This window comes from Anomaloglossus baeobatrachus, chromosome 9 (genome assembly GCF_048569485.1).
Source record: "Anomaloglossus baeobatrachus isolate aAnoBae1 chromosome 9, aAnoBae1.hap1, whole genome shotgun sequence".
NCBI lineage: Eukaryota > Metazoa > Chordata > Amphibia > Anura > Aromobatidae > Anomaloglossus > Anomaloglossus baeobatrachus.
This window is the reverse complement of record NC_134361.1, coordinates 110989156-111013418: the sequence shown is the minus strand read 5'-3', so window position 1 is coordinate 111013418 and position 24263 is coordinate 110989156. Positions and strand designations below refer to the sequence as shown.

At 44.4% G+C, this 24263-nt stretch overlaps 1 protein-coding gene across 5 annotated transcripts in view; it reads left to right on the top strand.

Moving 5' to 3' along the window:
• Positions 1-24263, top strand: part of ACSL4 (acyl-CoA synthetase long chain family member 4) — an 89020-nt gene that overhangs the window by 36906 nt on the left and 27851 nt on the right. For 2 of the 5 annotated variants that reach the window (XM_075323934.1, XM_075323935.1), the window contains exons 2-8: positions 6145-6178; positions 9085-9612; positions 12858-13035; positions 18643-18752; positions 18868-19006; positions 20399-20549; positions 21497-21620. In XM_075323934.1, the coding sequence (XP_075180049.1) occupies positions 9262-9612; positions 12858-13035; positions 18643-18752; positions 18868-19006; positions 20399-20549; positions 21497-21620 (1053 nt within the window). In that variant the 5' untranslated portion in view covers positions 6145-6178; positions 9085-9261. Of the gene's footprint in view, positions 1-6144; positions 6179-6614; positions 6736-9084; positions 9613-12857; positions 13036-18642; positions 18753-18867; positions 19007-20398; positions 20550-21496; positions 21621-24263 lie in introns of those variants that run through there. The other 3 variants (XM_075323936.1, XM_075323937.1, XM_075323938.1) reach the window with 2 other exon arrangements.

Sequence of the window (24263 nt, the reverse complement as noted above, 5' to 3'; positions counted from 1 at the left end):
AATGAAGTTAGCCTGCAGCGGCGGCTCCGTGCATCGGACAGGTCACTGAGGGGGTCTGTGTCTTGCGGTCTGGAGCACTGCGGGAACAGAGGAGAACAGGTGAGAATGATTTTTTTTTTTTTTCCTTTCTTCGGCTCCTTCTGAGTGCTTACCTGCATCCCTGCGCGTCCTCTCCTCTGCTGCTCCGGCGGCAGTGTGATGATGGCCGCTGTGTCGGTGCGGGGCTGAGCAGCTCCTCTACCTCAGCCCTGACACTGGCCGCACTGTTCACATGTACGCGTGTCTGAAGGATGCACGTACACTTGAATAGTGCGCGGTCTCCAGGCCTGTACACCGGATATGTACTGGCCTGAGACTTCTGCAGTGCAGGACCTACGGTGAGTCACATGACTGTCTGTGATGTCACCGCAGGTCCTTCTGCACCTGCAAAAACTGCAGCTAGAGTACAGAACTTGTGCTATCGCTGCAGTTTGTGATTGAAAGTCTGGGGGCCCTCAGAGCATAGGAGGGGGGCATCAGAGCGTGGGGGCCCTGCCCAGTCTGCCGCACATAACGCCGGCCCTGAAAAACCGGCGGCCCCGCGGCGCTCTACACAGCTCCGCACTAATTAAGGCACAGGGGCCTACTGAGGGCCCCATGCCTACCGTGGGATTCTCCCGTACCCCGGCGGGCCAGACCGACCCTGACCAGATCTGTATCCTCTCCCCTATGGCCTGATCAGTGGGGTACTCCAGAACGCACCTCTGGCTTGTCACGCTGTCGGCTGGGATCCAACGTGGCCCCCTCTCATCTGCTCTCCAGCAGGAGGGGAACATCTGCGGAGAATAATTATCCAACTTTTCTGCATGAAAGTTGGACCCAGTGAAATCCGTCTGGTGGTCCAGATGTCAGGTTTAGTTATCGGACTCTAGTGTGGACGAAGTAGTCGTTTTAGAGCTTCTGCTTTTCTGTGCAATTTGGTGACGTCTGAATATGTAAAATTATGCAGGAAGTATTGAGACCGCTGTCACCAGGGTTAATCACGATCATTTTTCTTTCATACACTGTCGGACACAGACAAAAGGGCCCCTGTGCGACAACAATATATGCACCCTTTGCACCCCATAAAATGCAAAATTTCACGTTCTTTGGAGGTATATGTGGTCCCCTTACCTCTTGGACCTGGTGCAGCTGCACAGGTTGCACTAATGTTATGTCTGCCCCTGCTTTTATATTATTCCTGCTGGTCTCCTGAGTATTTTTATTTATTTATTTTATTTTTTGCAAATCCACCATATGGCTTTAGAGATAACAGCCTTTTCAGTTGTTTAGTTATGCTGTGAGCACCACCCCCTTGTAAAGGCCATAAAAATTACTACGAAAAAGGCCCATGTCTGTGGAACCGTATGGCGGATTAATACATAAAATGAATACTAATGGGAGCAGCGGGCATAAAAGAACTGTCCACTTTTATTTGGTGGCAGGTTCGCTCTAAGGCCCCTTTTTACACAAGTTTTTTTCCATCAGACACAATCCGTTTTGTTGATCGATCCATTGCAGATTATGGTTAAACTGATGCGACTGATCCGTTTTTTCGACGAATCCGACTACCTGGGGGCTAACAAATTGGAGCATGCTCGGTTAAAAAAAAAATGGAATCTGCCTCCAGATTCAGTCATTTTGACAGATTACGACGGATGCTGCGCCCATAAGCTTCCATTCTACCAAATGACTGACTGTGATGGATCCGTCGCTATCTGTTTTTTCGACGTACACGAAAAAGTTACTTTGGCTGTTGTCTCCATCCAAGGGATAAACATTTTTTTGACAGATCGGTCGAACGACGGATGAAACGTGAGGCCATCCGTCGCTAATTCAAGTCGATAAGAAAAAACGGATCCAGCGGCATCAGTCGCCGGATCCATTTTTTTTCTCAAATTTCGACGGATTGTGACCTGATAGCAAAAAACTGATGCGTGAAAAGGGCCTAAGGGGCTTCCATGTAATATACCGGCATTTGTGGTGCTACATGTTATAGCCTGCTAGTGAAATGTTGCTTACATGTGTGGTTTATTTGCAGAGGTGGGGTGTGGGGACTTTCCTTTATTTTTTTTGTTGAAATTGCAGTTCCAATTCTCCTTTTCTCCTTTTTTATGAGTGCATGGCATAACCCCACATGGCATATCAATGTTGCGTTCAGGCTCCATTTACTTCTGTTCTGCATTGTACCTTCACAAATTGTCCAGCATGGCAAAAAGTGGTCCGCCCATACTACTATAACAGACAGCCGAACAATCGCATTATAAATGCAAATATTAACAAAGCCGCCTATAACCGCACAAAATCAATGTGCAATGTTATCCAATTATAAGGGACAGTATTGTGTGTGTGTGTGTGTGTGTGTGTGTGTGTGTAGATATTGGGCATGTGACAGCAGTCCCAGACTACCCCATATTTCCGGTACTGCTGTAATGTGCTGATCTGCTGTCCTGTGCGAGGTGCATGATGATTTTTAGTACAGAACAGTCTTGCCCTTTCTGAATAGGGATCCGATGAAGTGTTATTTGTGTGCTAAATATAGCGTTATAAATGGCCCAGCGGCCTGCGAGGGCTGGCATTGTTACAGATCGCAGCATGGTATGAATGACTGCTAGGGTATGAGCATGCTGCAGACATTTTCTGCACCAAAAACCACACCTTGTGGACAAAAAATGCACCAAAAAATGCATGTTTGGTGTTTTTTTTTTTTTTTTTTTTTTTTAACCATCCAATGCCTGGAAGGGCCAAAAAGGGATAAAAACAGACCAACAATTTTACATTCTGCAGAATTTTTTTTTGTGCACCCAAAAGTGCAAGGAAAAAGCAACGTGTGCACAGCATTTCTGATTTCTCATGGGCTTTGGTGGGATAAGAATGACATGCAGATTTGGCCATGTAGCAGAGCTGAGAGCTGTCCCACCGACAGCATGCTCTATGTATAGATTGAGTGTAGACAGTGGGGTGTCAGTCAGTGGAAGGGGTGAGCTGGACTGCCATGTGTGACTTTATAGTCCCAGTAATAAGTCCTGCTGGTTTTACAATCCTAGCAAATAACAGATCGGTCCTGGGCAAGACAGGCAGGCCTGAATTCAATGTTTTAACCCTTGCAGCATGCTGTCTTCTGATTACATAGCAAAAACCTGCTGACAGATTCCCTGTAAAACAATCTGGCAGCCAACACCTAGAGAAATCTTCCCAGTTAGATCCATTATATAGTCTTACTAGTTTATATACTCCAGGTTTATAGTGGTCCTGGTGGTATACAGGTTCTGATGTCTCCCAGGCTTGCACACTGTGTAGCATTTCCTTGTTTTACTTAAACCGCACATTCATAGCTCCATCCTTTTTAAGATGGAAACTTCTCATCTAAACAGTTTGGTCTGGATGTTTTGGCTTTGTTCCATGTGTCCAAGGTTAATCATTTAAAAACGGTCTACTCCAGGTCGGGTGCCAAATGACTCCGCTCAGGAGATACTTGACCTCTTGGCTCGCATTATTCATCACTGCTGTTGGCCTGGCATTGAACCGAGCCTTGATTCTTATCTGATGCCAGTCATCTGTCATTGCCTGTCCTTCATGGTGTGCGCACCACTTCTAGTCCCCAGTCCGTGTATGATGTGATTTCTGTGCTTAGATTTAAGGTGGTGTCACACATAGTGACGCAGCAGCGATCACGACCAGTGATCTGACCTTATCAGGATCGCTGCTGCGTCGTTACATGGTCGCTGGTGAGCTGTACACAGGCAGATCTCACCAGTGACCAGCCTCCAGCCAGCAGCGACGCGTGGAAGCGTAACTAAGGTAAATATCGGGTAACCAAGGAAAGCACTTCTCTTGGTTCCCCGATATTTACCTTAGTTACTAACGTCCACCGCTCTCACGCTGCCAGTGCCGGCTCCCTGTTCCCTGCACTCCTAGCCAGAGTACACATTGGGTTAATTACCCGATGTGTACTCCAGCTACATGTGCAGGGAGCCGGCACTGGCAGCATGAGCGGCGGACGCTAGTAACTAAGGTAAATATCGGGTAACCAAGGAAAGGGCTTCTTGGTTACCCGATGTTTACCGTTGATACAGCTTACCGCAGCGGCCAGATGCCGGCTCCTGCTCCCTGCTCGCTTCATTTCGTCGCTCTCGCTGTCACACACAGCTATGTGTGCTTCACAGCGGGAGAGCGACGAGCAAAAAATGAAGCAGGACATTCAGCAACGACCGGCGACCTCACAGCAGGGGCCAGGTCGTTGCTGGATGTCACACACAGCGACAGCGACGGGACGTCGCTGCTACGTCGCAGAAAATGGTGACTTAGCAGCGACGTCGTTGTCGTCATCGCTATGTGTGAGACCACCTTTAGTGTAGCCCTTTAATAGATCCACAGAGTCGTAATCTGTATACATGATGGCCTGATGGTGTAGGAGTGGACGCCATCACCGGGTTGAGTAGAGGAGGAGTGGCGTTCTGTCATGTTTTCTGATGGATCACTTTCCATCTTGTGCCGTTAGAACACAACGTTTCTGCAATGGTCGTCCTCTAAACATGCATTTTGGTGGTAGAGTATGAAGAGCGTTGTTCTTTAATGTGGTTTTGTTTTTGTGATGCCACTTATGGCGACATCTGCCACATAATTGCTGATAGCAGGTCGTACAACAGATGTCACAATATTGTACCTGCCGGCCTCAGGCCTGGTGCCCATGTTGCTTTTTTCATGCTTTTTTTTCCTTGCTGCTTTTAATCAATAAAAGCAAGTTTTCAGTTTTTGTTGCTGAAAAAGTAACCTGTCATTCTGTGTTTTTTCTTTCCTACTTTTTTCACCAATTTACTTCAATGGAATTGATGGAAAAACTCAAGAAAAAATCGCATGTGTAATGCCCATGTGTTTTTCTTTTGTTGTTTTTGTGTGCGGTTTTTTATGTGCTTTTTTGGTCATTGGGGTTCCCTGTAGCCTTATCTCGCAGTCTTTACCGCGGGTCCTACTGCAGGGAACTCCGGTGACATCGCAAGGTGAATCGAGATCATGCCTGTGAATCACCGTGGTTTCCTGGTGATCCGTCAGCATGAACTCTGTTCTCCTATCTCTGCCACCAGGGCACCTATGTCACGGGAGTTCACTCCAGCAAGGTCCCGCGGTAAAGACTGCGAGGCATAGGTGCAGGGAACCCTGGTGATGTCATAAGGTGAATGCAGTTCATGCCTGCGGATCACCGGGGTTGCTTGCAGATCCGCCGGCATGATTTCTGTTCACCTTGTGACGTCACTGGGGTTCCCTGCACCTAGGATTCACAGTCTTTACCACAGGACCTTGCTGGAGGGAACTCTGGTGACATTGGTGCCCTGTCTGTGAGGCGATCAATACCTCAGTAACCCAGGGTCGTCATGGTGACGACCCAGGATTACCATGGCAGCAATCGGGTACCTGTGATCGCATTACAGGGACCCGATCACCAGGGAGAGGTAAGCAGTCCCTCTCCCTGCCTCCTGAATGCTACGATTGCACTTCTCGCAGCAATCAGGGGGCTAAACTGCCGGGAGCAGCGCAGGCACCGGTCCTGGCAGTGAGAGCAGTGTCCCGGCTGTAAGATCAGCTGGTGACCTGGTGGCGACCATGGGGGTACAGTGCAAAAACACCCATGGTCGCCATGAGTAAAATAAAAGACGTACAAAAAGAAGCATGGGTAAAAGTATGTGGAAAAACGTACAAACGCAATGTGTTTTTTTTTTTCCACTGCTTTACCTGCCAAAACATGCATTTTTATGTGCATATTTTTTGCACATATAAAATGTAACGTGGTCTCACAGCCTCAGCCTGTCTGGGAAGCGCGCTGTGCAGCACATGGCTCATATCATGCACGGTTTCTCTGTCCCAGTGTATGACACTGGTTATCGGGGGAGTAAGCTTGCATCATGCAAGAAGCTACTGACCTGCTCATGCCCTGCAGCCAAGGGTTAATGTCACCCGATAGCGCAGTTTACCTTTTTGATACGCGGTGTTTGGATAGCTTTGTCAGGACTGTTTGGCTGGACGGTGTAATTATTACTTTATCAATCCTCACCTAGTTAATATTGAACCAAATATTTGCACGTCGTCTGTAAAATGTCTGAAATCAAACTTTTTTCTTTCTTTTTGCAGATTGCAGAAAACACTATCCCGAGCAGACCCGTCTGTAAGTATGCACACGCCACGCTCCTCTGCATGCTCGGGCCGTTGTTTGTGCGCTTCTCGTCGTGTTCTAGATATCGTGTTACATAGCCGTGATAGACTTTGTCGTCAGAGCAGGTTATTTCTTGAGTAAATCATTTTTAAGATGTCGAGCAAGTGAAATCTTCTTGCTTTGTAGTTCTGAGCGGCTCGGCAGGATTTTCTTGTTTTTGTCATTGTTATGGATGGGCTCCGTCCTGCACGTGCGCCTTCATGTGTGGATAAAACATTTACTGGGTTAACTGGTGACACTGTAAGTTTACTACGCTGGCACCATCGGTGGAGTAGAAGCAGTGAGTCCCCTGCCCGCCTCTTCCACTCCTGATATCATGCCAGGCAGCTGCCCGCTCCTCTCTATAAAAGCATATGCCATAAAATCTATTTTGGAGGCTTAATAGAAGGTGTCTACAGACTTGTGCTGACCCGAACGGGAGCAGCGGTCAGTATGTCTATGTCCAGGGCTTCAATATAAGAGTAGAAGTAAAGCCCCGTACCTGCGGGGTCTATATACCCAAATTACAGGTATAGTAAGGCATGTTGGTGTGTTCGTCTCCCACTTTGTAGCCCTTTGTTCCCTGTATTTTTGTATCAAAAAAGAGACTTGATAAAACAAGGTTTCTTTACTTTTTGGGCACTGCGTAGACTTGAAACCTAATGGCAAAATGTGACTGCAGGCAAGTTTCGTATTATTGACACGTTCCCTATAAAATGAAAATAACCCGGGGATGAAGAACACGACCAGAATGTTCTGTGTGCAAAACGCGGTGTTCCCATGTCACAATATTGGCATATCGGTGGTCTGTGACCTGTGAATGTAATAAGATACCGAATACGATGCATTAAATGTGACTGCGGCTATCGCCTCCCCTGATAATCACTTGCTTTTAGGCACATACTATAGGGCTTTCTCGCACATTGGCTCTGTCCGCTTGGTTTTTGCACTGGTGTCTGGTTAGATTCTATCATCTTTCCTATCTATATACTTGTCTACTGGCTGTGATCTCAGTGTCGGCAAATAAAGGGGAAAAACTGGGCAGAATCCCGTTGTGCGTGTGGTTGAAGCTTGCACTGTCTGATGCACTAATGCGCCGTCTGTCCGTGCCGGCTCCTCTTATGGTGGGATTTGGGCTTTGTTACGCACAAAGTACGTTACACTCGGTTGTGCTTGAAAACGTTTGACATGCTTTGTTCATTTTCAGTGTTACTTGTATTTTCTTATCTATTTTGTGTACCGGGATAACCAACATAACCAGGACTGTATAGACTGACCGTAGCACAAGCCTCAGTTACTAAATGTAATGACTTGGCCTCCAGTTTTACACCAGATTTATGTCCTCTCTTTAAAAAGTGGAAAAAAAGGCGTCAACAAGCCCAACCAATTCAACACAATTTGTGCCAAAAAAGTGGCTAAATTTTAAGTCCGTAATGTAATCTTGTCCAGGGATAAGATACAGTAGAAATCCTTGGTGTCACTTTAATAGGAGCTGAGCTGCAGTACTGGAGAGCGGCCACTATAGGCAGTATGGAGCTCTGGGGTATGGACTTTTGGCGGCCACAGGAGCTGGAAACGGCAGGTTTTTTTGGAGGGGCATAGGGGTGCCAGGAGTCTGATATTGAATACCTATTCCATGGATGGGTCAAGAAGTGTCCTGGACATCCCCTTTAAGTACTTAAATGTTGTAATGTTGTGCTCCCTTAAAGTAAGGTGTCAAGATATTTAGACCACTTTAGAAACTGACAATATGGCGCTATTGATGTTGTCCGTTTTATGCAAAATACGGTAAGACTGAGGGCTCACAATAAATTATTATTTTTTTTTTATCTCTCTCAAACACTTAATTCAACCCTCCCAGAGAGTAAGGGTACGTACCCATGATCTGGACCACGTGCGTCCTGACCTACTGGGCCACAAGTCCCCTCCGCAGGAGGAGACAGCTGCTCGTGCCCACGGTCAGGGTTCAGGGCGCTGCAGTGTCTCGCTTGTGTTCTCCCTCTGCAGCAAAGAATTGACATGCTGTGGCTCGGAAAGCCGCACTGCAGGTCAGTTTACACTGCTGGCCACACACGCACACTAGGCATGTGATTTCTAGAAATCCCATCCACTGTGCTTGGGCTGTACAACGCAGCGTTTTGGACGCAGCAAAACACTCTGCATCCAAAACGCTGTGAACCCTGATCGTGGGCACGCGCCCTAAATCTATGTGGCTACGCTTACAGATGTGCACATGAATAGCGAGACTTTATCTACAGAGGCAGAGCGTGTTTATATGACGTGGGGTGGAAATACATCTGCCGTCCTGTTTAGGATTAGTCCCATTGCCAGAACACCCATTAACTCCTTCTTTCCCTGGTGGGAGAAGATTGCATGTGGCTCACCGCTCGTACGCTAGGAATAAAACCCATGGCTATAGATGATATCCTTAGCATTTATCACGGAGAAAGACTAAACCATAAAATTCTGACATCTGCGAGATGTCAGAAGGCTGTAGGATTTAACACCAAATGGCTAAATTCCTCTGTGGACAGATGAGTCACGGGCGCATAGCACCAGATGGGATAAGCACTTTTTTCCAATTTCGACACATGTTTTGCAATGAGAATAAATATTTAACTTCCTGAATATTAACCTTTATTGCTAAGATGTGTCTACACTTCTGGTCGCGTCCTTTTGCCTTCTCCACAAGAGACGGAGCAAGTTTGAAGGCTTTGACCCAGAAGACGACCCCCGCTCCTGGTGTCTGGCCCTGACTGACAGCCTGGTTATGTTGGCATCCTTCACGGTGTCTTTAATGTTTAATGGGCACAGAGGTTTCTCTTACAATGTTACTAACGTCTCCTCTCTTCTTTTCTGCTTTCTGGCTGGCTGCACAGATCTCACAAGTGTTGGCTTCCAAAGACTAACAGTAGTATTGCTGCTCGGTGATAAGTAATGCTTGGGCTGTCGCGCTGCTGCCTTGGGTAAACAATCACCGCCGCTGCTTTTCTAAATTTGCCTTAAGAACCCAAAGAATATTAATTGGAGACGGGACCTCATAATACACCAGCATCATGAAGCTTAAAGCAGAAGTGTGCACTTTTGTATTGCTGCCTGTCTACCTTTTAATGTTTGTGTACAGCACTCTTACGTTTTTACCGTGGTATTTTCTCACCAATGCGAAGAAAAGAAAGGCAATGGCTAAAAGGATAAAGGCAAAGCCTGTGTCGGAGAAAATCGGAAGCCCCTACAGGGCCGTGAGCCACTTTGACACCCTGGCCACCATAGACATTCCAGGAGCTGACACTTTGGATAAACTCTTTCAACAAGCCGTGGCAAAATTTAGCCAGAAGGATTGTCTCGGTACAAGGGAGGTCCTGAGCGAGGAAAACGAGAAGCAACCAAACGGCAAAGTTTTCAAGAAGGTAAGGGTTCCCGGTGTGTCTGTGTTTAATGGGTTTAGTGCTCTCCTTGGCTGCTGGGAATAAAGAGGGGTCAGCGGAGTTTCCAATTCATGATAAACCAGCAGATTTTGAGATTAAACGTGGTCTCTTTAGACTAATTAGCTAATCGCTTCACTAGTAATCTCTAAACTCCTGTAGTCATTAGTAGAGCCCATATGTAAGCGAGGATCGCAGCATCGAGTCACAGCTGATTTTGTCATGTAAAAAAAATCTTCTCAAAAATATGATGAATGGGGATTATTTCCCAACATTCACAGTTAGTGGAAAAACCGGGGGTGAACACTATCTGCTTTCAGCTACACAGGGGCCCTTGGAGGAGGTGGGAGCACGAGTCTGACGTGAGCCAGATACTTAGCAATCGCAGTACACATCCTGTGTAACCACACTGTACACTACGGTATTAATCATCTACTTGTGTAAATTCTTCCATCTGCATATATATGAGCGTGTGGGGCCCTCCTCGGCACCTGGGGCCTCTAAATATTTAATTTTCCTCTACAATGCCCTACAGGGGATTCAACCTCGGCACGTCTGGCATTAAAGTAAACCTGTCGGGTCCAATATGCAGTCAGAACCTCAAGCAGTTCTGGGTGCATATTAGTAATCCCTGCTTAATTGTCCCTGTATACACTAGCATAGATAAAGAGATCTTTAGAAAAAGTGTTTATTAAGATGACTTGGTGTATGCTAATGAGCGAGGGCACTAGTCCCCTGGGTGTTAGTTCCCCGGCCAATCGCCCCTCATTACCAGGTTAGTATGCCCCTGTGGGTATGCTATCATGCTAATGAAAATGCAGAGTCACAGGATGATCTCAATCACCTCTCTGCCGCCATCGCGTCCAAGGGGGGATTTTGGCTCAGTGCACATGACGCCGGAGTTTGGGTCATGCACACTATGAAGCCGGGTATACACGTCTTGGCTTCAAACTGAAGTATTGCGCATGACCCAAACTCCAGGGTCATGCGCACTGAGCCGAAATCCAGCAATGGCAGTGGAGAGGTGAGTGAGATCATCCTGTGACGCTGCACATTCATTAGCATGATCGCACACCCACAGGGGCATACTAACATGCTAATGGAGCTGACTGGCAATGGGAACTAACGCCCAGGGGACTAGTCCTCTCGCTCATTAGCATACGGTAAAAGATCTTTAGAAATACTTTTTGTAAAGATCTTTACCTATGCTAGTGTATACAGGGACGGTTATGCAGGAATTAGCCATATGCACCCAGAACTGCTTGTGATTCTGACTGCATATTGCACCTGACAGGTTCACGTTAAAGGGAATATGTCAGTAGGATCAGTCCTCCTAAGCCATCTCTATGGACATGTAAGTCGTAGGAAGCTGAATAAAATAACACCTTGATATCTGTGATCTGATGTCTTAAGGTACCGTCGTCACACATGAGATCGCTAGCGAGATCGCAGCTGAGTCACGGTTTCTGCAGTAGTGATCCCGTTAGCGATCTTGTTATGTGTGACATCTACCAGCGATCAGGCCCCTGCTGTGAGATCTCTAGTTGTTGCAGAATGGTCCAGGCCATTTTCTTGAAAGGTGATGTCCTGCTGGGCAGGACACATCGCTGTGTTTGACACTGTGTGACAGGGTCACAGTGACTGCTGAGATCATTATACAGGTCGCTACTGCGACCTGTATTGTTCCTGCATCACTGGTAAGATCTGACTGTGTGACATCTCACCTGCGACCTCCCAGCGACCTACCTGCGATCCCTATCAGGTCGCATCGTTTACGGGATCGCTGGTAAGTCGTTGTGTGTGACTGGGCCTTTATTCCACGGAAATCCACTTTTTTCTTAAATGTAAATGAGCTGTTAAGAGATCCCAATCTGGTGTTACTAGACATGTGTATCAGGATAGCAGGCTGTCAGTCATTACATGTCTCACACTGGTTACGCAGCTTTCATGTCTAATCTGTGGAAGCAGAATCTCAGAGAGATCTATGTCTGGCCCTTAGATCTTAACAGCTGTTTTACATATTTAGAAAAAAAAATGTGGAATAAAACATTGGATCACAAATATCAGGCATTATTTTATTCTTCTTTTGCCCATATAGATGGGTTAGGCAACTGATTGATTCCGTTTAAAAGCAGAAATGTTAACATTGAGCCACAGGTGATTAAAATGCTAAATGTACCCACAAATATTCCTATTTAATTTAAAAAAAAAAATCATTTTGGGTCTCTGGAAATGGCAATACCAAGCAAATTTTTATTTTTCAAATATCAGTATTTGGTTTTTTTTTTTGTTTTTTTTTCACAACTTAAAGAATACATATCTATATAAGTTGTGTTGCTCTAATCGTACTGACTTGAAGAATCTGAGTGCCGTAAGAACACGACCAAAAAAAATCAGAATTTCATTTTTATTTTTTCACTTATTTCACCCCACTTTGAATTTTTTTTTCTTCTGCTTTTCAGTATGTTTAGTTGTGTTAATCAAAACTGACTCTTCTCACATAACCATAAAGATAGCTAGTGGTTTTCTTTTTTTCTTCTATAATATTCTTGGGTAGAAACTCCAGGAGTATATGCCACACGTGCAATGTATATATACATATAATTTGCTGACTCTTCTAGTAAGCCACTTTGGCCATTTTAACAATCAGTAATTGTTTTTGTGAAAATGTTCATAAGTTATATCGGAGGATAAGCCTGAAACGTTACCATCTTGCAGCTTTTGAAATCCCTCACACTCCGCTTATACTTGTATTGTACAATTTTGGTATTTTTAATAGCAAAAAAAGTAATAAATAACACAAAAAAATTCCCCCAGCCAGCTTACCGGTACTCCCCTGATGTGTGGATCTTTAGTATGGTCTGGAGATGGGGTTCGCAAGGAAAGCAGGGCAGGAGCCAGCCACAAAAGTCCAATGCTATAATAATAATAATCCAAATTTCAGCGGACAAATACCAGGACTCAATGGTTGTTCGTTTACTTTACAAAAAGGAAATTTTTTAATTTTATTTGAAAATAGTTAAAAATCAATCCACACATTAGGGAAAGAACAAGTGTCGGATAGGGGTAGTAGTCTCCCGGACTACGTGTTTCGGCGTGGATGCGCCTTCTACATGGTCCATTCTACATTCTTTTTATTAGAGAACCATACTGGCTTTTTGCTTGTTTTTTTTTATTTGTAAAACCAATTTTTGTGACACACGTTTTTAATTTTAACTCTTTTCCATCAGTTAATTTTAGGGGAATATAAGTGGTTAAATTATGAAGAAGTGAACACCCGAGTGAACCATCTTGGAAGTGGGCTGGCTGCCTTGGACCTGAAGCCGAAGAGCACAGTTGCCATATTCTGTGAGACCAGGGCGGAGTGGATGATCACAGCACAAGCATGCTTCAAGTACAACTTTCCCTGTAAGTAGTTGCCACTCATTAAGGTTAGAGATAAGATATCACTTTAATGATTGCTGAAATAATATCTGAGCTCTTAATTTTTATTGTGGTTTTATCTCACATGGTGTAGTAAAAGATGAAGGCTGGCTAAGGGCACAAAGCCAGTTCTGTACACTGTGGAAAGACAAAACGTGGCCAGTGTCTAAAAAAAAATCCTGAAAATGTGATCTGTAGGGGCCACTGGACTGGAGTGTGGCAAACACTGATAGAGATTTGTCAGAAATGATTCAGTATAACTTGTATTTTATTCATTAAAATCTCTATCTGTACACATGAGTCCAGTGGGCGGTCCTATTCAGTGATTGAAAGCTCTCTGCATGCACTCATACAAGGAAGACTGTCGTTCGCTAGTGGACTCATTTTATACAAATAGCAGGGATTTCAATGAATACAGTGAGTCCAGTGGGCGGTCCTACTAGTGAGCCACAGTCTTTTTTGTATAAGTGTATGCAGAGATAGCTGTCAATCACTAGCAGGACCGCCCACTGGACGCATGTCTACAAATAGCAGAGATTTCAATGAATAAAATAACAGTATAACTTGTATTCTAGCCATTAAAATCCATGCTATTTTTAAATGAGTCCAATGGGCGGCCCCACTCAGTGATTGACAGCTATCTCTGCATACACTCATACAAGGAAGACTGTCAATCACTAGTAGCACTGCCCACTGGACTCCTGCATACAAACAGCAGGGATTTTAATGAATAAAATGCAATATTTACTGAATTTGTTCCCAGAATGTCTCTCAATCTGCTCCTCTTGCTCTATAACACACTCCCTGCAGATCAGACCATTTTCACATGACTAGTTTCCTCTTTAGAGCCTACATGCTTTAGATTGAAGTTATCAAAACTTGTTGAAGTGAGATCATCAGACCATCTGTGTTTGGGGGTTTGCCTCCCCCCCCCCCCCCTCCCCCATATCACTGGGCTGCATTTGCCTGGGAAAGACGCTGTTGTAATCTGGCAGTGACTTTCTCCCTTCTACTAGATGAAAATACATTCATTTTATATAGTCCTGACATTTGTGTTTTATCCTATTTTTCCTGAAAACAGAGGATCAATGCATTGAAAATGGTCTCACTGTGCATGTTACACAGTGTCAGCTTATTACTCTATTCCCAAGAGCTTTTAGGAAAGATTCTCCAATTGTTATATAATGGTGAATACAAGAGTTTACCGGAGCGGGGACAGATCCTCTCACTGCAGCTCTATAAAGCTTCGAGGGAGACTAAAAATACAGCAATGAAAGGTCATGTAATATCCGCGCTCCAGACCCTAACATCGCCACACTGCTGTATACATGTCTGTGACCGCTCCCACGTGCTCAGTACAGGGCCACTGCTGCTGTCTGTGAGAACCCCGTCTGTGGCTGACATAACTTCTCTCTGCTACAACAACCATACATTTTGGCAACTTCCTCATTATTCCGCAAATGAAAATGACTTGCTCCATTTTCAATTCCTTTTTTAGAGTTTTTCTTTTACTACTACATATTGATCTGCCATGCTCTTAAAGGGGATTCCCTTTTATAATTCTAGCATGTGTCTTGGTTACAACTAATTGGTATGACCTCTGGGGTCCTTGCTGATTCTGGATATCGGACCACCTTATAAATGCCCAGTATCCGTAGGATCTTCTCTCCGTGCAGGTGACCAGGGTCCTACACACAGTAGATGAGAGAGCAGGATTAAAGGGGTGTTTCAATCTCCAAGTCCCTATCCCTATATGTAAGGCTAGTTTCACACTTGCGTTGAACGGCATCTGTAGCATTGCGTTGTGTGACGGATGCAACCGATGTGTTGCATATAATGGCGCAACGGATCGTACAAAACAACGTAAGGGTATGTGCGCACGTTGCTTTTTACCTGCTTTTTACCTGCTTTTTTGCTGCTTTTTCTTCTGCGCTGTTTAATGCCAAAATGGATGTGTTCTTCTATTCAAGCAAAGTCTATGGGAATTTGGGTTTCTTGTTCACACTATGTTGTTCAAAATGCTGCCTTTTTGTGGCAGAACTTTGGTCAAAAACTCAGCTTTGCAGTGCAAAACCCAAATGGCAAAAACAATTGACATGTTGCTTCTTTGAAAAGCTGAGTTTTTGACCAAAGTTCTGCCACAAAAAGGCAGCATTTTGAACAACATAGTGTGAACAAGAAACCCAAATTCCCATAGACTTTGCTTGAATAGAAGAACACATCCATTTTGGCATTAAACAGCGCAGAAGAAAAAGCAGCAAAAAAGCAGGTAAAAAGCAGGTAAAAAGCAACGTGCGCACATACCCTAAAGCTTTTTTTTTTTTTTTTCTCTTTACAGTTTTACCGGCAGCAGAGTATTGTGAACGATCAGCTGATCACCCCGGGGTCTGGTCGCTCAGCTGAGAGCTCTCACATGCCGGCTGCCGGGCGCTTATTATTATTAATTATTATTATTATTATTATTATTAATAATTATCTCCAATTAGAAATGTAGTATAGTTTTTTCCTTTATATAGCAGTGTCTCTTACCTCATGTGCAGGGCATTGCAGCTTAGGTGTCCATGGTTACGTCCATTCATATAGTGTCAGTTACTCATGGTTGTAACCATGGATACCTAAACTGCAATGCTCTGCACATGAGGTAAGAGACATAGCTAATCAGCAGAACTATGCTACATTTCTAATTGGAGATAATTAATAATAATAATAATAATAATATCTCCAATTAGAAATGTAGTATAGTTTTTTCCTTTATATAGCAGTGTCTCTTACCTCATGTGCAGGGCATTGCAGCTTAGGTGTCCATGGTTACGTCCATTCATATAGTGTCAGTTACTCATGGTTGTAACCATGGATACCTAAACTGCAATGCTCTGCACATGAGGTAAGAGACATGGCTAATCAGCAGAACTATGCTACATTTCTAATTGGAGGTATTTGTTGTTAATAATAATATTATTAATAATAATATATCTGCTACATATTTGAATAGGATGTTGGAGATGTGAATAACCCTTTAGGCTATGTGCCCACGCTAGAATGTCCATGCGGATTTTTTTGCCTGAAAATCCGCAACATTCGCGGCAAATCCGCACCCGCGGATTTACCGCGGATTTACCGCGGATTTGCCGCGGATTTTGATGCGGATTTCATTTTTTTTTTTTTCCCCCATTCAAAACAGAAAATCCGCACCAAAACTGCACCAAACAATTGACATGCTGCAGTTTGTTCCGCATCAAAATCCGCGGCAAAATCCGCAGCGGAAAAATCCGCAGCATGGGCACAGCATTTCCAAAATGCCATTGAAATGGCTGGGGAGTAGCTGTGCTGCAGATTTTCGGCAAATCCGCGCTAAATCCGCGTCAAAATCCGCGTCAAATCCGCGATAAATCCTGTAGCGTGGGCACATAGCCTTAAGCCTCCAGCGGTCTAGCGATGATGGCATTTCCTGGCAGTAGTGGGAAACACCTTTTTAAATAAGTTGATTTTCACTTCTAAATGGAGCGTCTTACATGACAAATCATAGGAAAATTAGAAATAGAAATTGTTTTTCTAAGTGTTCGGTTATTCCAACTGGAAAGTTTCCTGTCAAATATTAAAAAGTCCACTAAGCAAGATCTGTAGATAACTTACGGAGGATGTCTATACAGTCCTGATCAGTGAGACACCGTGCTGCTTGTGTACAGTACATGGTTAGTGTAGCCATTTGCAGTGTTTAATGAAATGGCAATATATGCTGTCGTACTTATAACCTTGGCAGACAGGCTATATATTGTATTGATTCATGGTTCCCAACTTCTCCATACTCTTTGGTATCAATACCAGGATTCTTCCTGGAGTGTTGGTGTATGGCTAGCTTATGAAGCCTCCCACGAAGATTTTTTTTATCATTAAATCAGAGCATATGTTCATGTAATCTAATGTGAGTGTTAATATACTCTCCAACCAGCGCTGTTCTGCTCCTCTTCTTGGTGACATCACTGCTCTTTAGACTCTGACTCTCCGCTTATTCTATACTTTGTGTGAGCTGGAAGTCTCTTACAATGTAAGCCTGTGTAGCCTGGTTCTGATGCACCATACACTTACATTGTAATAGCCTCTTCCGGCCATGCAGAGTAGTGTGACGAAGAGTCTGAAGAGCAGTGACCTCACTGAGAAGAGGAGCAGAACAGCGCTGGATCCCGGAGAATGCGGAGGTTAGAGCGTATATTAACGCTCGCTACACCACATGCACTTATGCACAGATTTAATGAAACTAACTTTATAGGAGAGCTTCTTTAAGAAAAAAAAAAATTATATATATAATATAATATATTATTTACACCACTGCGCAACCAGCTCTGTCCTCACCTATTGTACCATCGCGGGCAGGGTGCTCTCTCCTCCTATACCAGTCTGTTTTGTACTGTTGATGATTGTTGTACGTGTACCCTTTTTCACTTGTAAAGCGCCATGGAATAAATGGCGCTATAATAATAATAAATTTACACACATACATACATCTAGCTATTTCTGCCAGACTGCTTAATCCCCTTATGGGGGGCCTCCAGTTGCAGAAAGCCAAGGGGGAATGGTGATCAGACCTGGTGGCTTAAGCTGTCTGATCCCTTTGACTGTTGGAAGGTAAGCCACCACCAGAGGTGTCTAGCTGTGATTTACCCCTCCTCATACTCAAGCTTTTTACCAAGACGTGAATGACCTTAATGTGTCCCTATAAGGGACAAAATTGTGGGTAATGCAGTGATGAAACCACTCGGACTCTCAAACTAAAGAACTTTTAGTTATTTAATTTATCAAACCAACTTTTATCTCCACTATTTGGGTTGCTCTGTAGAGAATCCTCATCTCTTGGCTAAAGCAGGAGACACAGTGTACCATGAAAACACACCCATATCCTCCTTACATCATACGGTCTCTGGGTCTGTGATGGCTCATACAAGCATGCAGCGCTCTCCTTCCTATTGCATCTGACATGATTTCAGTCTCCAGATCATAAGTGAACGTGCCCTAATGGGGCTCTCACCAGAGAAACCTCTTTAGGCCTCATTCACACCAGTATTTTTTATCACGATTTCATCAGTATTTGCCAAAACCAGGAGTTACTCCAAAACACAGAGCAGGTGTCAGTCTTCCAATTATAGTAATTCTCTGCAAGTTCCTCTCCTGGCTTTGGCATAAAAACACAGATGCAGAAATACTGAGGTGTGAATGAGGCTTTAGCTGCGCTCATCGGACCGTCGGTTCTAGGACTCTCCTGACACTTAAAGAACATCCAAGAAGGCTGTGGTTGCTTGGCAATTCATCTGCAGCAGTGTCTATAGTGTTTATAATGGTGGTATACAGTGATAAGCAGATAAATAGCCGACCATGTAATACAGGGATGGCCGAAGTCCACCAGCACAAGAGGAGACGGCCATTCATAAAGGGGTTCTAAGTGGGGGATCTTCCAGTACTAATGTCCATATGTCATAATAAAGTGGATTTACAGAGGTTTTCTGACGTCTTCCCTTTGTCCTATTTGTTTTGTAAGACACCATTGTACATTGTTCCACAATTCTAGACGAAGTTGTTACTATCTCGCTCTTTCTGCAGTGGTCACGTTGTACGCTACTCTTGGAGAAGAAGCTGTTGCCTATGGGCTGAACGAGTCTGGAGCCACTCACCTAATCACCAGTTCTGAGCTCCTAGAAACAAAGCTGAAGGTGCGCGTTACAAATCCTCTACATGTGTTGCCTTCACCAGTCCTAGACTTTTTTTTTTTTTTTTTTTTTTATACCTGTATGGTCTGGATCTTATGCATTTTTTTTGCGTTCACAGAGTGTGTTATCACAAGTCACCAACATCAAGCACATTATCCATGTCGGGAAGAAGAACATCAACAAGTCCGAATATCCTGCAAATCTAGAAGTTCATAACATAGAAGAGGTAGAGGATCTGGGAGCCAAGCCTGAGAACTGTAAGTGTGGCTACGTGGTAATACACGAAGGGCTAGGAAACGAGAGTAAAATGGCCCAAGTGGATTGCAATAAAAAAAATTGCATTCCACTTAGACCCATGTTACTCTATGGGGCCGTTCCAATCTGCGATTTTATTCTCAGCCCTAATCTGACTGAGAAAACAGTCGCAGCATGCTGTGGGTAGAATCATATCCATATTTACTTGCACCCATACAAGTCTATGGGTGCAAGTGAAACCTCGCAGTGCACTCGGATGACACCGGAGTGCAGTGTGATAATCGCATCAGCTGATAATGGAGGAGATGGGGGGGGGGGATTAATCCCACCCCCTCCTCCGCTGTGATTCGAACGCAGGATTGGATCACACTATGGCACTCGGCTGACGCTCGCAGCACATCTGGAGCCGGGGGTCATTAGCAGATCACATCTGATGCGCTTGCATTGGATGCTATACGCTCGTGTGGCCCCAGCCCAAGAATTACACTCTTAAGTTTCTCAGTGACAGGCAGTATGTGAATACAGAACACGTTTTTGTCCAGCATGCTCATGGACAGATGTCCTGCGCTGTGCATTGGTGTTCTGCAGACCTGTACCCTTCCACTGACTATAGGTGATGGTGGATTAATACTAGAAGTCCCAGGAATTTTGAGCTCCATAGGGTTTTAATGGTAGAAATGTTAAATGACCCCTCTCTGGGACTTCTAGTGTTAATTTGGTGGTTAACGCCAAGAATATTGTCAGTGGGCTCAAAAGACCTAATCTATGAAGCTTTAATGCAGTCAAGTGAAATCTAGCTACTACTAAAGCAACATTTCAGATGTTCAGGTCTGTAGACGACGTTTGGTTTCAGACGCTCTGGGTCATGGGTGATGTTTGGTTTTGGCCTCTCATGGCCCAGAGTATATGTGGATTGAGTGAGAAACTCTGTATTTGGGAACCAAATGAATACAGTACCTGTATTACATATTCCGAGCCTCTTGTATCAGGACTTCTTAGATCTAGATACTGGAGAACCCAATTAAGCGATTATGTAATAAGATCAGTCTTTTGTCCTTCTGTAGTATGCAATGCTTTCCGAACTCCCATCGTTCCCTTCAGTATTGGGTGTGGTGGGATTAGGTAACCTCACACCTCCTTTAACGCTGAGCAGTATTCAGTAGCTACTACAATTAGTGACTGGCACGTGGACCTGCCATGTAACACGTGGGTACATTGAGACTCCGGTGTATGAGGGCCTGCACTGGTGAACATGACACATTACTTCTCATTGTCTAGTGTTTCTGGTCCTGTAAGTGATGGGGCACAATAAACCACAACCTCAATTTTAGGGTAGTGCATATCCGATGTGGCTGACAGGTTTAGATTTCTGAACGTAACCTTTATATTTACAGTGCAGAACCCTCCCTGCCGACCTTCACCCACAGACCTAGCGGTTGTGATGTACACCAGCGGCTCAACAGGCATACCGAAAGGTGTGATGATGGTACACGGCAATTTAATAGCTGGCATGTGTGGACAGTGTGAACGGATACCTGGACTTGGGTACGTTTTATGCTCTACATAATTTATTATTAAATATTTCGTCATAATCAGTTAACACGTCCAAAGACCATCCCAATAAGTCTGATCGTATTAATGAGTATTCTATATATAAAATATTCCAGAAAATTATATTGTCTGATATTGTTATATTAACTACTGGGCTTGCATCTCAGGGTCTATACCATGAGGTGTGGCAACCTCTGGTGCTTGGCCTGTTTTCTTGGCCCCATATTTGGTTCAGGCAGTCTTGGTAATAATTTTAATGTTTATAGGTGCAAACTACAACTGCTTATACTAAACGGTAAAGAAGTTGCCCACTACTTTAACATTATTGGCCTATCCTTAGTATAAGTCATCGGTGTCTGATCAGTTGGGACTCGACGCCCCCGCCGATCAGCTGTTCTGTGTGTGTCAGGCGGCCCATTATGCTCCGTTCCAGAGCTGCCCTGTTAATTGATACCTCCCATACAACTCAATGGAAGGCGGATGTACAGTGCTCGGCCGCTATCAGAAGTTGGACCAGCTCTGTGACTGGGCACTTCCAGCTGCCGGAACCGAGCACAGCTGATCAGCGGGTGTGCCGGGTGTCAGACTCCGGCCCATCAAACATTGATGACCTATCCTATCAGTGTAAAAGTAATGGACAACGTCTTTTTAAAATTAAAAAAAAAAAAAAAAAACTTTTAAAGGGCTTGTGCCGCTTTTTTTTTTTTATTTTTTTTTTCCTGGAAGTGTGTGAATATATTGAAATCTGGGTATTCTATTTTTTTTAATTCCATGGATCTCTACAGAGCCTACCCGAATATGTAGAGTGACTGCCCATTGATCGTACACATATTTACACCCAGTTGTCTACTGCTATATTTCTGAGAATTGAGTTAGCACAACACTAGTTAATGTTAGTGTGATTTTGATATTACAAAGACATGTATTTTTTTTTTCTTCAGACCCAAAGATACCTATATTGGTTACTTGCCTTTAGCACATGTACTGGAGATGACTGCAGAGATATCGTGCATTACCTATGGCTGTAGGATTGGTTACTCTTCTCCTCTAACACTATCAGACCAGGTAAACAAATATCCCAAAAATGGATGATTATGAAAAACTTCTAATTGTGTAAGGTCAGGTGGTTTCCTGCCTTCTGAGTGCTGAATTTCATGAGTTCAGATGTCATTGCTCCACGTCAGGTTTCTGATATAAAAGCTGGTAGGGCTGGCATGGTATTCTATGCACGGACCTTCTTGCTGCAGGAATCCTAACGTGCTTGCTTTGATTAGTCATTTTGTGTGGACAGTATTCATTTAGCTCATTCTGCAGACAGCTATATAAGCTAGAAAGGCCAATTGGCATACAATTTTTTAATTTTTTTTTCTTTTTTTGAAGAAAAAAAAAAAATCTCTGAAGGGGTCCATTTAGTTTCCAGTGATTGTCCTATAAGAAGCCTTAGAGTGCATTCAGATAGCTGTCTCAGATCAAACCACAATGCACAGACTGGCCGGTCTCCAGAGAAGAGCGTAACCGCGTCATAGAAATATAGGAAGAGCGAGTCCCATCGGCCAGTCTGTGTGATCCAATCAAAGGGGCACTTTGCACACTAAGACATCGCAAGCTGATGCTTGCGATGCCGAGCGCGATAGTCCCCGCCCCCGTCGCAGCTGCGATATCTTGGTGATAGCTGCTGTAGCGAACATTATCGCTACGCCAGCTTCACATGCACTCACCTGCCCTGCGACGTCGCTCTGGCCGGCAAACTGCCTCCTTATTAAGGGGGCGGGTCGTGCGGCATCATAGCGACGTCACACGGCAGGCGGCCAATAGAAGCGGAGGGGTGGAGATGAGCGGGACGTAAACATCCCGCCCACCACCTTCCTTCCGCATAGCTGGCGTGAGCCGCAGTACTCAGGAGATGTTCCTCGTTCCTGCGCCTTCACACACAGCGATGTGTGATGCCGCTGGAACGAGGAACAACATTGTAACATCGGTCATTTTCAAATTATGGAAATGACAGACGCTACACCGATGGTACGATTACGATACGATTTTGCGCTCGTTAATCAGATCAAAAAGGCTTTACACACTACGTTATCGCCTGCGACGCCGGATGTGCGTCACTTTCAATTTGACCCCACCTACATCACACCTGCGATGTCTTGGTGTGCAAAGTGCCCCTTAGACCGATTTTATACAGCCGTCTGATTACACCCTTAAATTGGTATTTAGAAATCTGTTTGTAGAGGTGACTCTTAGCTGCGGCCTCTGCGAGGAGTCTGAGGACTCTTCCTTCACTTGCAGTTCGGCTCCTCATGAGAGAAAAAAGGGGGGCCCATATTCTAATATACACATTCTCCCCCTTTTTTCTCTCATTCCTCAGGTCCTATATTGATCCAATCATAATCATCATTCGGGATACCAGGATCCCATCAGAATTTCCTGACCCTTTTTAACCCTTTTTACTCCATTTTATGTATATGAAATAAACATTTATTTTAAACAATTTCACATTGTTCTACCTTTATTTTATACTTGATCCCCAGTATATCAATTTGCGTAAATTCATCTACCTACTGCATTCAACTAACCCCTGCCAGTTAGCGCGGTAGCCATACCTTTATTACATGATATTTTTATTTTTTTGCCATCAAATGTTTGTGTTTCTTGTGACCTCGGTGTCCCTTTTTACGCTTGCTTTAGTGTGTTGCGTAGGAGAAAGTTGACGAGTTTCCTGAACTAAACACCAAGTGTTCTGCCTGTCGTGAAGTGGATTATTGTTGTCGTACATTGACCTAGACTTTGCCAACCGTCTCCGACTCGAGGCACAGTGCCAGGTTTACCCAGCATAAAGTCTTTACTCATTGACTAGCATGTGGAATAAAAGGCTTTGTGTCTTGCCCGTAATGTGGGCCGCTCTACAATTAGCTGTGAGAGTTAAGCATGAAGCATACAACAGGCTCTGCCAGCCAAGGAGGACATAAATTATTGAAAACGATAATCTGGCTCTTGGGTGTTTATCTGAGTGACACGCAGAACGTGGCGGGAGATTCCGGAGGGGCTCGCCGATACTCCAGTATAATGTGGGCGTTACGGCTGCTCATGGTGTATTGATTGCAGTTTGTATATTGTGTGTTCTCGTTAAGCAGGTTTTCTGAGCCTAACAAAAATGAATCCAATGATGAGCTGATCACCAGGTAGTCTGCTCTAGGAACCTGCTGTAATCTGCACGGGAAAACATTAGTGTGCAATCAACTCTCCTACACCACCACTACAAAGGGCATTTTTCAATTAAAGGGAACCAGTTCTCTGTTTCACATAAACCAGATCCTGGATACATGAATATGACCAGGTATATATAGATTTCTCTGAAACCCTTCAAAAGAGCTCCTGTCTGTCTCTTCCTAGGACATTTCACAGATCTATTCCTTATGTGTTCAAAGGGAGAGACCTGACAATCAGTGTCGCTGGGAGAAGACAGACGGAGACCAGACTACTCTGCTTCCGCCCCGGCCAGCTTCTCCCAGCACTTCAAGACGTGACTGACAGGGAGAGACCTATCGCCTGCAGCTGTGCTGGAAAGCCGCCTTAAAGTATATAGTAAAGGTGTTTCCAAGAAAATCATACCTGGTTGTGCAGCCAGGATCTGATTCATGCTGCTTGGTGTTCGGACTAGTTATTCCCGATGCTACCCTGAGTTTTCGTTTTTACGAACCCACCATA